At 42.9% G+C, this 16402-nt stretch overlaps 1 protein-coding gene across 3 annotated transcripts in view; it reads right to left on the reverse strand.

Moving 5' to 3' along the window:
- LOC126284616 (CB1 cannabinoid receptor-interacting protein 1-like) overlaps window positions 1–9371 on the reverse strand; it is a 908627-nt gene extending 899256 nt beyond the window's left edge. Inside the window, exon 1 of one of the 3 annotated variants that reach the window (XR_007551513.1) lies at window positions 9293–9363. Coding sequence is in view for 2 of the 3 variants with exons in the window: in XM_049983686.1 (XP_049839643.1) it covers window positions 9293–9305 (13 nt within the window). In the remaining variant the exon portion in view is untranslated. Of the gene's footprint in view, window positions 1–9292 lie in introns of all 3 variants that reach the window. The other 2 variants (XM_049983686.1, XM_049983685.1) reach the window with 2 other exon arrangements.
- Window positions 9372–16402: the final 7031 nt, after the last annotated feature.

The following is a 16402-nucleotide window of genomic DNA, read 5'->3' on the forward strand; positions in this document are numbered from 1 at the left end:
CGGCGTCACGTTAAAGGAACAGGGGCTAACGTGAGGTTTTGGTAGGGTTTCCCACAGAAAGAACGGGAACAGTGCGTAACTATCCAGTCTTGATACCTCTCTCCTCCTAAAGTTAAGGGACATGCAAATGAAAACGAAACACATGGGTATAAAAACTAGCCAAGTGCGAATAGGATTCCCATACTGAGGGTTCCGTACAAACTCCATTACGTGTGTGACGATTTTTGTCTGTTATCAATATCGACACTGACAAGATATCGGTCACGGGAATTCCAGCACAGTATAAAAATCTGTACACCAGTTACGGAAATTACCGTGAACGTACAACACAGAGCGAACAGGAGAGTTCACTTTATATGCAGGGAGTTTCATAATTCATGTATATACTTATAGAGATTGTGGGGGAGACTTAGTAGATGAAGTTTTAACAGGGAATCCATGTCCGGAAACGTCATCCAACGTCGCTGTCCCGCACCAATAACCAGCGCCTGTTAATATTTCGTGGTGATGTTACAGACTTTTTAGGATGATTAAGGAGTACGTGTACTGACACTGTTGTTGCAAAGATTTTAAGGTAGGCCACATTCAGGGTAATAATTGGACCAAAAGAAGGAAAAAATATCCAGTGAGCATGGGCTCTAAAATGCTACGAGCACCTGTTCATCTTCGCTACTGTGAAACACATCTCCCATATTGAAAAAGTGCTCATGGCTCTAAAGGTATACATTTTAAAGTCGTCGTTTACCTGACAATTTTTCTTGTTTTAGTGCATACTACCACCTGTGAAAGTGTCCTACCCTACAATCTTAGGAACAGCAGTACAAGTACATGCATTCCACTGACAGAGATATCAGAACGGTTTTCGCTTATAATTTTCGACTCGTTCGTTTCCAGTACGGGGACCCTTACCTCAGATTGATACATTTATCCTTCTCCATCATCTTAGAAAGTTTGTAACATCGCAGAATCTCCCTGTTTATAAGTACATTTACAGGCGCCTTTGACGACCTGAAGCATCGTTGGATGACATATATGAACATGAGTTACTATGTACTAATTGCCCTCTACAATCTCTGTAAGTGTGTAACATGAATTGTGAAACAGTCTGTATGTAGAGAGAGAGAGAGGATTTAACAAAATAATTTTTATTTACTTACTAAAACGTAACAATTTATATTTTATGTTTGCATGCAGTAATATTTTTCTATTTTGCTTTTGAGGATGACTAATAAATAAAAAATTCGATTTTTTCCGTTGCTAGTACTCTGAATCATTGCTTCTTGCCAAATTTCACGATTCTAGTTCAACGGAAATACCCTATAGGCTCTGACAAGTGAGTTTGCGAGTGTCAAAACAGTTAGCACAAATGGTCGTATATTTTGACTGAAGTGACTGAGAAGCTAAAATTTTGTACACCACCAAGGGGTCATCAAACATCAACCTTAGAATGTGACAAATTTCAACTTGCTACGGCTCCTCTTTCCTTAGGAAAAGTGTTATTAACAGTCAGACAGACGGACCGACGGACACACGGACAGAAAGGTGGAAAAGAAAGCGATTCTAGGGTTTCGTTTTTATCTTCTGAGGTACGAAGTAGTAAAAAGTTAATCAACTTATTTATTTCAGAAGTAATCGCCATAAACGCTTTTCCATGGAGACACTGACCACCTTGTCTCAAAGTGCGATAAATGTATTAACGGTTATAGCGATCACTTTTAAAATGATAAAAATTTAGCTTACTTTTTGCATCTGTCTCGTTTTCATTTGACTGCTTCTAACTCAGCATCTTAGTGAAAACTATCAGGACGTCATTGCACAATGTTGAAATGTACCGTCACAGAAGGATACTGAAAATTTCGTGGACTAATAAGCTAAGAAGTGAGGTTCTCTTCACAATTGGCAAGGAAGGACTACATGTATAAAACTGACTATTTAAGAGGATATTCTTTCTGTTAAAGTATGTATTGTAATGCTTCATTGGCCTTGTAATAGCTTTTACACTTGTTTTTATCGGTAACTACAACTCTTAAGTTACTGTCCGTTACTAAGTCCTGAGTAACCTTTCTTGCGTAAATTAATGATGAAGACGTTTAGTTTTTGTAGAAGAATACATGTCAATGGGAAACATTTCCATTGTGTATGCTACGTTGCATTGCAAAATAGCAGGTGCGTTATTTGTGGTCGACAAGGAACCTTATATGACTGAAAAACTACGTTTGCTAGGTTGAGCCGTTGAGCGAGAAGCCTGTATGGGAAGCTTAAGATTGCAATACACCGGGTAAACCAGAACTCCAACGACCAACTTTCGGAGATGGCACTATGGACCAAAACAAGAAAAGGAGCCCAATAAACATGGGCTCTAAAATACGTACTTTAAGAGCTAAGAGAGCCTGCTCATAGCCTTTGAAGTATGCATTTTAGAGCCCATGTTTACTGGACCCGTTTTTCTTGTTTTGGTCCATAGTGCCACATCTCAAATCTGTCCCTAAAGTTCTGGTTCACCCTGTATACAAAAAAGATATACTGTCGGATGTAAATGATGGTTACAGTTAGCTTATTTTGAAGAGTACCCTAATCAGTATTATCCAGGTGACATTTTGCACGGATTAGTTTGCACAATAGTCCAACGCCTGCATTTGAAATAAACCCGACAGGTATGAAGTTCAAAAAAGGCGGAAGGTTGCTGCAATTCTTGAAGTAACTGAATGTCAGATGTGCCCAATTTAGTATGTCTGCAAATCCGCAAACCACAGTACTATGCATGGTAGAGGGTGCATCGAACCACTATAATCGACTTTATTTGCTGTTCTGTTCGCGTACTGAGCGGGGGGAAAGAAGTATCAGTATTCCTCTGTACGTGCCGTAATCTCTGTAATGTTTTTCTGATGTTACGTACGCGAGGTATGTGGGCGGCAGCACAATGATCGCATGGTCTTCTGCGAATACTCATTCTCGAAATTTACGCAACAGATTTTCGTTAGAACAACGTCATCTATATTCCACGGATTCTCATTTAATTTTCCCGAGTATTTCTGTTACGCCATCGTTTGGACTAAACCGAACTGTTTCTATGCTGGCAGCGCGCTTCTGAACTCGTCCAGTGTATTGTCATGCCCACTTTATAAGGACTCCTAACACTGGATCACTACTGCGAATTTCTCTGACAATCGTTTTGTACTTCATTTCGTTTACACATGTGTAAGATTTTCCCAGAACCCTTCCATTAAATATTGCTTTGACAATTTTTGTTAACTATGTATTTATGTAACGACAAAACCTTAGAGGAATTTTAGCACGGTCCCCCAGTGAAGAAGGCCCTGGGAGATGCAGTTCAGTTTACAGCTCCTGGTCATGATGAGAAACTTCGAGTGGGTGTTATAAGCCTCCGACGGTGGAGGCTTCGCTCTTAAACCACAGAAATATGGAAGTGTAGCCAATAAGGGGACTTTTATTCACAAAATATGTATATTTAATTTTCTGTCTGTGCCACGTGAAACTGTTATAGATTCATTAAAACATAACAATTTATAGAATTTGTAGGCCAGTCTTTGAAAATTTGAAGGTATATAAGCGCTAATAGTTACAAAAAAATTTGAGCGTTGTAACGGAATTGTCGGTAGCGCGAAGTCTTGTATTTGCTTCTGGCTAGAATCGAGCTGTGAGTCTACAACATTTTTAAACATTATTTCTGTTCTACATTTGTCGTCGAATTAAAATTTTAACTGACATATATTGAACCATATTTAAAAAATAAACTATTTTCAGTTACTAATTGTATGAAACAGTGAGTAAAAAAATGCGAAACTCATTATTAAATTGAAAAATTATGTATCAGACAAAGAATAATTCTAGAAATAAAAAAAGCTCATGTTCTATTGGATGTTTCACAGATTCGTACAAAATTTGAATTCATTGCCAACACTCAGAATTTCACGCAGTGAGTAATTATAAATGAGAAGAGGCTATTTTTATTAAAAAGTATGGTTCGATACATCTTAATTACAGTTTCAGTTTGATAATAATAAAAACAGAATATGAAGAAAAATAGGAAAACTGCACTAGCGAGAATGGAACCATCGACTTGACAATTACAACATCGATACGCTGCGCTCTCAATTGGCTACGGCCTTGTTCTGTGCTCTAAATGTTCCCCGCTTAATGGCAATCGAAAATCTTCAAATTCTTAAAGGCGATTATTTACCCTTTTCCGTGAAATGTCTTGTACTGCTATAGGAAACTGATGTGCAGTTTGTGACCTTGAAATGCTGTACTGTGCGTCCAAGGAGGAATAGTCAGTTTTCAGGGATACAGTTTAGAACAATACTCACTACCAGTCACAGCGGAAGCTGATTTTTATTTAACACACGAGCAGCTTCCACACTCAGTGTTGAAGTTCATTGTTTAAATAAAAAACAAATAATTTGATGGTGACTTAATACACACAACTGAAATAATTGGTAGTGGCTATGTGACGCGGGTTGAAAATATTACTGTACTTACATATAAATCATTCTATGAACTGTAATGATGCCAAGGTTCTAACACAAAGATCGAGATACTGGAACAACGTCATCAAAGAATCTATTGAGATTAAGTCTATGTATGTCCGCCTTTTCAGAGACCATTGCGGAACTCGGTTGCTCGCTACAGGATGTCAAATGAAACACGCTCCACCCGTATAATTTCCAAACTTAACTTTGTTTGGCTACCAGTTTCGGCGATTTACGACGCCCTCTTCATGCTGAAGTGATCGCTGTATCAAAAATCTAGACATACCAGTATTTGAATGCTTGCCCCTATTTTGACCGGAACCGAGGTTTGAATCTTCCTACACGTCGGTCAACGGCCTGAAGATGATGTAGTAAATCACCGAAACTAGTAGCCAAATAAGTTCGGAAATTAGACAGCTGGAAGGTGTATGATTTGATATCCTGTATTGAGATTAAGGTCGTGGAGAATCTCATTAACGGTAATACTGGATTACAGCTGAACTCTAGTTGGAACCCGGCACTATCTTCTGAAGACACAACGGAGGCAACACCAATACCCCAGGGGACACAAATATGAAGATGGAGTTACAGAAAACTTCACAGTATATGTAACATACGTGAAACGGTACCTCATACAATAGACCCAATACCTGAAGAGGTTTTACCGAGTCTCGAGTGGCAATCTGAACACCAGCGGCCTGAAAATAACACTGCAGCCGCTCCTGGCGGGTACAGACCTCGGATGGAACGCCGAACAAGGCACGTCACAGTAACAGAACGTCCTTGATCACAGGAGGGCTTAAATGACGACAATCTTCAGATGAAATGTCTAGCACGACTTGAACGTCATTCAGAACTTCATACAACGAGACTGACAACGGATAATAACCACAAAGTACGCGCTCAGCGCATAGTCGCTGCTATTGGTCGGCACGTACAACAGACAGAGCGCCTGACGTTGCATGGGCCGTAGACTGGCCGCCTAGCACAACTTTGGCGTAAATAACGAACTCGTTCCACACTGAACTCAGTATCAGACAGCACCTGGAGAAGACTGTGAGTCATGCTGCTGAAATATCGTGCAAGAAAGATGCGAATAATCGGCAGAAACTCCTTTGTTCAACATGACAACGCCTCACCGCAAAATTCTGAAGAATTACATATAAGTAGCTGAGTATCCATCTCGTTTCCACATTACATATACCACATTTTACGAGCACATATCGATTTCCACGCGTCAACTGTACGTTAGTCACAAAGATGATTGTTGGAACTTCCGTATTATGCTTTGATAGATAGCGATACTTTACATGTTAGTAACATTCGCTCACATAATCCAACTTGCTTACGTTGGAAAACGTAGGCTATGGCCAAATAACGCACAAAGTTCCACTGCTGTGTCAAAGCGTAATATGTCAGTTCGCTACTACCTGGGAGACCAATATAATGTTAACGTGTGAAACATTGAAATATATGATAAATGTAATGTTGGAATTAGAGATATTCCAACTGTAAGTACATTAATATTGTCAACACTTGTCTCTTAGCTACCTCCAGTTTCACTTATGTCTATCTAGTCACCATCTAATTATTTGCTTGTTAATGAAAGTATGCATTACAACATTCAATGTGGAAACATGTCAGCGAATGTAAACCACCTGATGATGGTCACAAGCCCGAAAACGGTCGTGTGTTAAATAAAAATCACCTATTGAGGCTAGTAGTGTTTACTATTCCACAGTGTATAAAGAAACAGTCACGGAGTTCGACTGCATCCATTACAGATAAAAACTCATCGGAGATATAACAGAAACAATCATGCGAACCAAAACGTCTAGTGAACCTGGACTCTAAAGTGCTTACCTTAAAATCTATGGGCACTTGTTCAGTGGAAGAGATATTTTCAGTCGCGAAGAAGAATACGTGCTCACAGTTCTTCAGGTATGCATTTGAGAGCCATGTTTACTGCACTTTTTACTTCGAATGATCTTTCCTGTCATAGCTATAAATATTGTCCCTTCGTCCCTGGACATCCCGTATACAGGATAGGCAGAAACAGCCTGAGAAGATTGTAAGGGTGTGGCAGAGGACGTTGTACCGTTAAGTAACTATTCATAAAAGAATTCGATTCGTTGTACGGTTTCCGAGTTATTTAGCATTGAAGTTAGACAGGCAGGTCGCTTCGTGCACATATTCAAGCACTTTTACGCGCTTTAAAAGTGGTATTGCACAGAAATCTGTGGGTCCCCGAGTTACGACGTCTTGAAATGGCCATTACCAGTTAAAATTTGCGTTTTACGGAAGTGATAAATTTAAGCTCGTTGAGGAAAAGCTACTTTTCTTCGGTTTGTGGAAACCAAATCTGAAACATGTTGGTGACACTGCGTCTGGCGGGCTCCTCGAATTCGCACGCACAACGACCTGAATGGCTAAGATCAATGCTAATTAATTCTGAAACGGCACAACGCATCGAATTTTTTTCTTAACAATGATTTCTCAGAGCGGCCTACCCTGCAACACCCTTACAAGATCATGAAGAAAACTGAAGAGGGCTTGTCTCTTTGTGTGCCTTCCATAACGCCACTTGTAAGAGATCATCTGATTTCATACCACTTCTTACAAGTAAACCTACCCAAGTGATGCATTTCGACTTTGATTGGCTTTGAATATGTTGTAGTATACACCAAAATAAGATACCCGTATATCTTTATACATGCCCATACCGATGTAAATAGGGTGTAATACCCCCTTGAAAAAAAGAATGAATGCCGTTGAAACGGTATGAGATACAAAGAAAAACCACGTCAAATGAAAGTTCTATGGTTTTTAATGTACGTTACAACGATGCACCAAAATTCGTCGAAAAAATAATACTTTTAATCCCGTCCCCACACTTTTTTGTTTTAATTTCGACATTTAACTAATAGCAAAAGATATAGCATCCTTAATACTAAATTCAGCCACGTATGACGGACTGATGTTCCAAAGCCTCATTTGTAATAAATAAACTAGAAATATCTCTGTATCACTGTATGAGCACCATGTGTGTGTCCGCTTTAATGCCAGTTGTCATGCTGCGTTGGTTAATAAGTCTTTTCCACATAAATGTATTTTTAATGTATGTTCTACATATATAATTCGATATATTTTTTTTTCTTTTAATTTTATGCAGAATCAAAGAGTATTCAGCATTTTTTCATCTTAACAGTTCTTTGCTTTCTCCAAATATAACAAATGATATTTTATATTTCATAAAATTAAAAGAATATATATGTAGAGCATTATATGAAGAATATTTGTTTACAACATATTTGTGCGTGAAGACCCTAAATGGCAACTGGCTCTGAAGCGGACAAACAATGGGTGCGCATACAATGACAGAGACTTTTATAGCTTATTTCTGACAAATGTTTCTTTGGAATACCACTTCATCATGTACGACTGAATTTGGTATTAATGGTGCTATACGTTTCGCTATTAGTCAGATTTCGAAATGAGAACGAAATAGTGGGAGTGGGAGCATTTCGAAAAAAACCAAAAAGACCTTCCTGGCAGGTCTGCCGTAGAACTTTTATTGGAAGTGGTTTTTTATGTGTGTTACCATTTCATCGGTGTTCATTCAAAAATATTAGTCAATTTCTTTCAAGGGTGTATTTCTCCTCATTCACAGCGGCATGGACGCGCATAGAAAAACATGGATTTTTATTTTCGTATACACTACAATATATCCAAAGATGTTGACAGTCTAAATATATTCCTTGGGTAGATTTACTACCTACAAGGGAACACAGATCAATAGAGAAAACAGGAAGAAGTTGTGTGGAACTATGAAAAAAATAAGCAAAATATACAAACTGAGTAGTCTATGCGCAAGATAGGCAGCATCAAGGGTAGTGTGAGCTCAGGAGCGCCGTGCTCCCGTGGTTGGCGTGAGCAGCTGCGGAAGGAGAGATCCTTGGTTCAAGTCTACCCTCGAGTGAAAAGTGTGATTTATTTATTTTCGCAAAGTTATGATCTGTCCGTTCGTTCATTGACGTCTCTGTTCACTGTAATAAGTTTAGTGTCTGTGTTTTGCGACCGCACCGCAAAACCGTGCGAATAGTACACGAAAGGACGTGCCTCTTCAATGGGAACCGAAAACATTTGATCGCAAGGTCATAGGTCAACCAATTTCTCCACAAGAAAACACGTCTGATATATTCTATGCGACACTGGTGACGGCATGTGCGTCACATGACAGGAATATGTTGTCGACCCACCTTACTTGTGCACTTGGCGAATGGGTAAAAAGATTCTTCTACCTTGCCCGATTTAGGTTTTCTTGTGGATGTGATAATCGCTCCCAAAAAAGTGATGAAAACATAAGAGTTCATCACATAACCTGAACATGAAAAATTAAGCTTTTCACTCGAGGGAAGACTTGAACCAAGGACCTCTCCTTCCGCAGCTGCTCACGCTAACCACGAGACCACGGCGCTCCTGAGATCACAATAACCTTGACGTTGCATATCTTACGCATGGACTACTCAGTCTGTATATTTTGCTTCCACACAACTTCTTCCAGTTTTCTCGATTTATCTGTGTTTAAATTTTCTAGGCCTATCCACTGTGCCAACTTATAACTAAATCTGAGGGGGGTGCGATGGGGAGGTTCCCCTTCTAGTATTAGCACTAGGCACTTGAACAATCTGACGTCCTCAGAAGTTCTTGACGTCCTCAGAAGTTCACCAGTAATCTTGTGGTAAGTTATTTACAAGCAAGAAGTTGTGGACTCGCCGTGCCGCCCGGTGCGGTGCGCTTACCTGATCCCCCCATGTGTACGCGCGCTCTCCTCGACCACAACGCGGTTGCCGGCCGGCGTCCACGGCGCGAGTCGTCGTCACACTGACCGCAGGAGCGCGCCGCGGTCTTCACACGAAATCCCCGGCGGTCGCCTTATGACGTCAGTGACAGGCGATACGCTTGCGGCCGCTCGCCGTCGCTACCTAATGAGTGGCGCCTCGGGACACACACACAGGACTGGCCGAGGCGACATCGCCCGTATCCTAGGCGACGCGGCTGCCGCTCAGGTAGGGCTCTGTAGCGGTTCAGGTGTCCGCGCTCTGCCTCACCTCGTATTTCATCGAGAAAGGTCCGTCTTAGTGTAACTTGGGGACACACTCCTGACATGCGTAATCCGCCAACTTATCGTGCTCCACTGCGTAGAAGTATCACAGGGGTGCACCACTCACTAGCTTCCACGTTGTGGACGCGCCCGCCCGGAAAGGCCTACGGTACGAGTTTCCGATCGCGGGGCAATTAATTGGAGATAGACGACTTGCCAACACCACGTGGGGTACCATGTCTATGCGTCAGCTATTCAATCTGGTTGCTCACTTCTACGGATGATGTGCTATGTCGACTTATCCATGTCAGTAATGGTGAAGTAATGCAGCTGCAGACAGAATTAGTCGAAGAAGTAAAGCAGCAGTCCACTTTATACAATGGTTCCCAACATACTCCGTAACGCCGTCTACCTCCAGAGATAGGAACAACAGCATATGTCTGGTGAGGTGTCTTCCATTGACAGTTACAAGGGTGGCTGTGCGTGGGCCTCCATCTCTGTCTTCTATCGCCTCCTCCACTCTTACCTCCTTCCACATGTGCTTTGGGAGAACTACTGCTTGCAATATAAACATCAATGGGCCAAAATTGTATGGCAGCCTTCTTAATAGCATCTTTCAACGCAGTGCAATAGTTAATCGTATTTTGCGTACATGGATTCTACAAGACGTTGGAATCTTTCCGGAGTTACGTGGCTCCAGACGTCTACGCGCAGGTCATGAATTTCCCTTAAATTACGGGTCTGTTGTTTCTGATCAAAGACCTGCCTGCTAAATATATTTCATCGGCCTCAGATCACGTGAATTTCGTGATCGAGCTATCACGCTGCTTAAACCACTGTGGGATGCTTCTGGCCTAGTGACTCGGGCAGTTAACTTGCTTGAAGATATTATTGCTGTTGGAGAAGACATCGACCATGGTGGGATGCAGGTGCTCCGCTACAATGATCATGTAGCCCCCAGCTGCGATAGTGCCTTTGATTGTTACCAAAGGTGCCATAGAAGTCCAGTTGAATGTTCCCCATAGTACAGAGTGGTGACAATTGACCTCACGGTTTTGGACATAACATCTGAGGTCAGCAGTCCCCTAGAACTTAGAACTACTTAAACTTAACTAACCTATGGACATCAAACACATCCAAGCCCAAGGCAGGATTCGAACCTGTGACCGTAGTGGTCGCGCGGTTCCAGACTGAAGCGTCTAGAGCCGCTCGGCGACGGTGTTTCGAGTGCTGAAGTGTGGGCTGTGTACATTGCAGGACTCTGAAATATCTTAAGTTCAAATGGTTCTGAGCACTACGGGACTTAACAGCAGATGTCATCACCCCTAGAACTTAAAACTACTTAAACCTAACTAACCTAAGGACATCACACACATCCATGCCCCAGGCAGGATTCGAACCTGCGACCGTAGCGGTCGTACGGTTCCAGACTGAAGCGCCTAGTATCTTCATTAATCGGTGCGCTCGTAGAGTACCCTCTAAGAGTTAATAGTTCCACTTTCTACCACCAGGTGAAAATATGGTGCCGAAAGTAGTGAGAATGTGGTGTGCGTGCAGGGAAAGTGGGGTAATGATCAAACACATGGTGATGGTGCGTCTGGCACGCTTATTAGGATATCGTCACACATTACAGCATGTGTTCAGTATGGTCTCCAGAATCTGCAGCATGCTACAGCCGAAACACGGCATTGTCGATAGTTGCTCGCAGTATATCAGGTGTAATCAGAGCGATATTTTGTCATATGCTATCCTTAACATCATGAATAGTCCGGATACATACTGGATTGACAAGTTTTAATATTTCCAGAACCAGATCTGGAAGGCCACTCGTCTCTAAATTGCCTAGAAATGATGCGGTTGTTACCGAAGTTTTCTCGACGCAAATATTTCACGTGGTAAACGACATACGACATCTGGTTCCGACACGGTGTAGACGCGGTTGCATTCTTGAAAAGCTGCACTCATGTGTTGCAAAAGTGCAGATTTCACTGCACTCCTAACAGCACTACGAGGTGTCTTCTCCTCGAAGAAAAGTGGACCCAGAATCATGGAGCTTGTGAAACCACACCACAGTCACATATGCTGAGTGCAATGGCTGTTCCTGCACGATAGGATGCGGAGTAGAACTCCACATGCGACAGTTTTGTACCTTCACGGCACGGTGCAGAGTAAAATGTGCCTCTCCCATACAAAGAATATTCCCTGGCCACATGTCATCGACTTCCATGTGTGCCGTAAAACGAAGGGAAAAGTCGCGGCGTTGTAGCCTGTCTTTGGGCTTCATTTGGTGAACATTATGAACGTTGTAGGGATACCAGAGTAGAATGCGCAGCAAAATCTTGCCAACTGTTGACCAGGGGAGCGAAGTTCCCTTGACACAACATGAGCAATGGGAGCAGAATTTGACGCATGTGCTGCAGGGTTGCCTATAGCTACAGGAACTTCACCGACAACTGCATGAGACTGGTCGCCTCTCCTCCCCTACTACATCACCAAATTCACCTGTTTCTTCAAATTTATTGAATATCCTTCAGCCCATTTATTCAAATAACTCCTCTTCGCTACTCTTTCTGTCGGCGATATTCCTACAATGCAGCACTGGCTGTTGCTGACGATCGGATAAAACAACTTTACCAGCAGTGGACGGTACTTCTTCTCAATAACCATTGTGTTCCGTACGGAAACCTTAAACACTCTTAACCCCGTCAGAGCAGGAAACATTTCACTCTCTGACTGCTTACAGTGCCATATTTTCACTCGGTGTCAGAAAGTGGAAGAATTATTTTTTTCAGCGTACTCCACGAGCACACAGATTAATGAACATTGAATGATTATTGTACGATTAATAGCATACTTTTTATATTCAACGAAAATGATGTTAGCTCTCTTTTTATTGTATGTGTGATACTTCATATTTTTACATTAGATATTTTTCAAACAGAATCCTTCAATAGTCGATATTTTACTCCACAGAGATTCTGAGTACAAGCAATGTGAACTTTGGTTGTCAGTGGGATTGTTGTTGGCAGTATCATTTAGAGAGAAGTGAGGGAGTCGGGTGTTGGTTACGCTGCTGAGTGGTCTGGAAATAACTAGCGAAAGCAAATATGCCAATGCTGAGGCTGTTGCTTATTGGAAATATGATTTGCTAAGGATTTATTCAGAAATAGGAAGATTTTGAGCTAATGTTGCTGCATCGCGGCTCCAGTGCAATTTATAATCTGTATGTGGAAAGCGTATTTCCAGAATTTTCTCTTTTGTAACGATTTTAGGAGTGGTGTTACTGAGACCGAGAGGTGAACTTAACAGTTTGATCATAATGTAACGTTTCTTTATTTCTTAAAACAATTTAAACTGCAGCTTAAATTTTCTCGGCCTCCCTGGCGCGTCCAGTGATTTAAAATCCACGAGCTTTCGACTGAGTTCTCCTCGGACACTGTCAAGTGATGACTGTGGAATGATTACTGCTGCCGTCCTCATGTAGCCGCGATTTCTTCAATGACGTCACTGGTGCTCGCTCCATCGCCATTAATGGTAATGTTTTCATTGAGCACATCCCGCGCCGGCTTCTACTTTCCGATGGCCGGGTTCCAAACTGTGCTTAGCTGGAGACCGCCGTCTTTATTGAGGACGATGTCAAAATTTTTTAACTCGATCGTTTCTTTTAGAACACTGTCCAGAAAACTAGTAGTCCGAGTAATAAAAGGTGTGTCGGCAAATGCAAAACGGTGTCCGTTTTCTAAAGCACGTTCCGCTTCCGCTGGTTTTTGATGGTAACGTAGGCGAAAACATCTCTCGTGTTCCACACGGCGCTGTTCAATACTACGTAGAGTCTGTCCGCTATAGAACTCTGTGGTGTCACCGCCAGACACTACACTTGCTAGGTGGTAGCCTTTAAATCGGCCGCGGTCCGGTAGTATACGTCGAACCCGCGTGTCGCCACTGTCAGTGATTGCAGACCGAGCGCCGCCACACGGCAAGTCTAGAGAGACTTCCTAGCACTCGCCCCAGTTGTACAGCCGACTTTGCTAGCGATAGTTTACTGACTTCTACGGTCTCATTTGCCGAGACGATAGTTAGCATAGCCTTCAGCTACGTTATTTGCTACGACCTAGCAAGGCGCCATTATCAGTTACTATTGATATGGTGAACTACGTACCGTCAAAACCGACGTTCGTCATTAATGGATTAAAGTTAAGTATTCCACCAGCTACGTCCGTTTTATCTAAATACTAATTTCCTTGTCCTGTTCCAGACCTCACGCCAGCCTGCGTGAGCTAAATCGCGTGCCTTTCGGCCTCCTCTAGTAACACGGTGTTGGCTCTCCTGGCAACCACAACATTGGCGACGAGGCCCAACCGCGTTCTTATCGATATTGCCCTGATTTACTTGTGTAATGGCTTCGCCACAATCTCCAGATGTACTGTCCGAATTTTATCGCTTACAGAATCAGCAGACGCAGGCCTTACTGGATGCCCTTGGACAGCTTGTCCAGGGTCAATGTGCGATGCAAAACAATGCGGCAGCAGCCGTTTCACCGCTAACGCAGCCACAACACGCTGTTGCACCAACTTTTCGACCTTCTGATGCGGCACTGGAAAGCTGGACGGAATGGTCACGCCAATTTGGATTCCATCTCGCCGCCTACAGAATTCAAGGTAACGAGCGGCATTTTCTCCTTTCATCCGTCGGGGTACAAACGTACCGTGTGATAGTCAAATTATTTCCCCGACGCGATGTGGCAACTCTGTCCTACGAAGAAATTTTGTATGCATTAGATGCGTATTTCAAAGAATCAGTCAATGTAGTCGCCAAACGGTATACCTTCTTTCGTACAAAACGTACGGCAGGTCAGACTAATCGGGAGTGGGTTGCAAACTTGCAACGCCTTACTAGGGATTCTGCTTTTGAGTGTCAATGTGGACTCCCTCATTCAGATACTATGGTACGTGATGCAATTTGTACAGAACGTTTCCGATGTTCGTGTAAGGGAACAGATTTTGAAACTAGTCAATCCCTCCCTTCAACAAGTGATGGACATATTGGATCGGCAGGACACACTTGATTTTGCTCAGGAATCATTTGAAACCGCGCCAGCAGTGTCAGGTTAACCGGCCAGCCGGGCGAGCTGCACGGAGCAGTAAACAGCCCTCGCGCCCGGCCGCGCCGCTGCCGCCAGGCTCTCAGCCACATGTGCCGCGCCGGCAAGCAAATGCAGTGATCAAATCATGCCCGCGGTGTGCTACTAAACATTCGCGTGAGAATTTCCCGTCACGCCAAGCTATTTGCTTTTATTGTAATAAAAAAGGCCATGCTCAGAGTGTTTGCCAGAAAAAGCTCAGATCGGAAGCTCAAATCCGTTCCAGGCTCTTTGCTTCGCGCCGGAATCGGAATCGAACCAAGGATACCCAGGCTCGCGAAACTTCGCCCATGGAAATTCATGTAGTTCATTCCACTCCGCGCACTGCCACTCTCTCTAATAGTGACTGTGTTCGTCCTACAAATAGTGTGCGTCGACATCGCCGGCACTCCCGTCAAGTCGCAAGTGATTATGTACCAGTGTCAGTTCACGTTGCACGAGACAGTCGCTCTTGTCGTCAGCAGAACAATAAAGTTTTTGTCGACTTGGACATTAACGGCAAAGTGATACCATTCCAGCTCGATACAGGAGCTGCAGTTTCACTGCTGAATCAAGACACTTACAAACTGCTGGGCACACCTCCATTGCGTGCCGCAAATGTTAACTAGTTATTCAGGTCAAGATATCCCTGTGTTAGGACAGTGCAGCCTTCTTGCAACATACAAAGGACAAACAAAACTTGTGTTATTTTACGTCCTTCGTTCTTCTTCCGCAGTGAACTTGTTTGGTTTCGATTTATTTCAATTGTTTAACTTGTCTATAGTAAATCAGGTCCTATCAGTGAACTAGACGGTCTCTTCAGACAGTGTTTCTCGTCTATGTGAAGCATTTGCAGACTTTTTGCACCGGGCTTCGGTTGCGCCAAGAACTATAAAGCACATTTGGAACTGAAAGTAAACGCGCAACCGAAATTTTTCAGAGCGCGCAATGTTGCTCACGCATTGCGTGATGAGGTCGCAAAAAGATTACACGAATTGGAATTACAAGGTGTAATAGAACGTGTGCAGGCTTCTCTCTGGGCCTCACCCTTAGTAATTTTGCCAAAATCTTCCGGCAAATTAGGACTTTGTGTGGACTTCAAGGCAACAGTGAATCCACAACTAGTGACTGCAACTTTTCCTTTACCCCGCCCGGAAGATCTTTGACAAACTGTGCCTCTGTAAATATTTTTCGAAGTTGGACCTAGCAGATGCGTACTTGCAAGTACCGGTGGACGAAGAATCCCAGCGCGTTTTGGTGGTTAACACGCATCTTGGTTTGTATCGATTCAAACGACTGCCATTCGGGTGTGCATCCGCCCCTGCATTGTTTCAGCAATGTCTACAAACTGTTTGTGCGTCGCTCCCTACAGCAGCAAATTATCTGGACGATATTGTGATCTCCGGAAAGACGGAAGAAGAACATTTGGCCAATCTCAGAACATTATTTCAGGTCTTGCGACAAAATGGTCTTTGCTTGCGGAAGGACAAATGTGTGTTTTTTGCTCGTGACTTTCCATACTTGGGCCAAGTACTCAATGCCCAAGGCATACATCCCAGTCCCACGCGCCTTCGTGCCATACAAGTCTTGCCTTCGCCGCAGAATTTGAAGCAGCTACAGAGTGTGCTGGGAAAAATTACGTATTATAACAGATATGTGCCACATGCCGCTTCCATTTCAGCTCCGGTT

The sequence above is a fragment of the Schistocerca gregaria genome, chromosome 8 (genome assembly GCF_023897955.1).
Source record: "Schistocerca gregaria isolate iqSchGreg1 chromosome 8, iqSchGreg1.2, whole genome shotgun sequence".
NCBI lineage: Eukaryota > Metazoa > Arthropoda > Insecta > Orthoptera > Acrididae > Schistocerca > Schistocerca gregaria.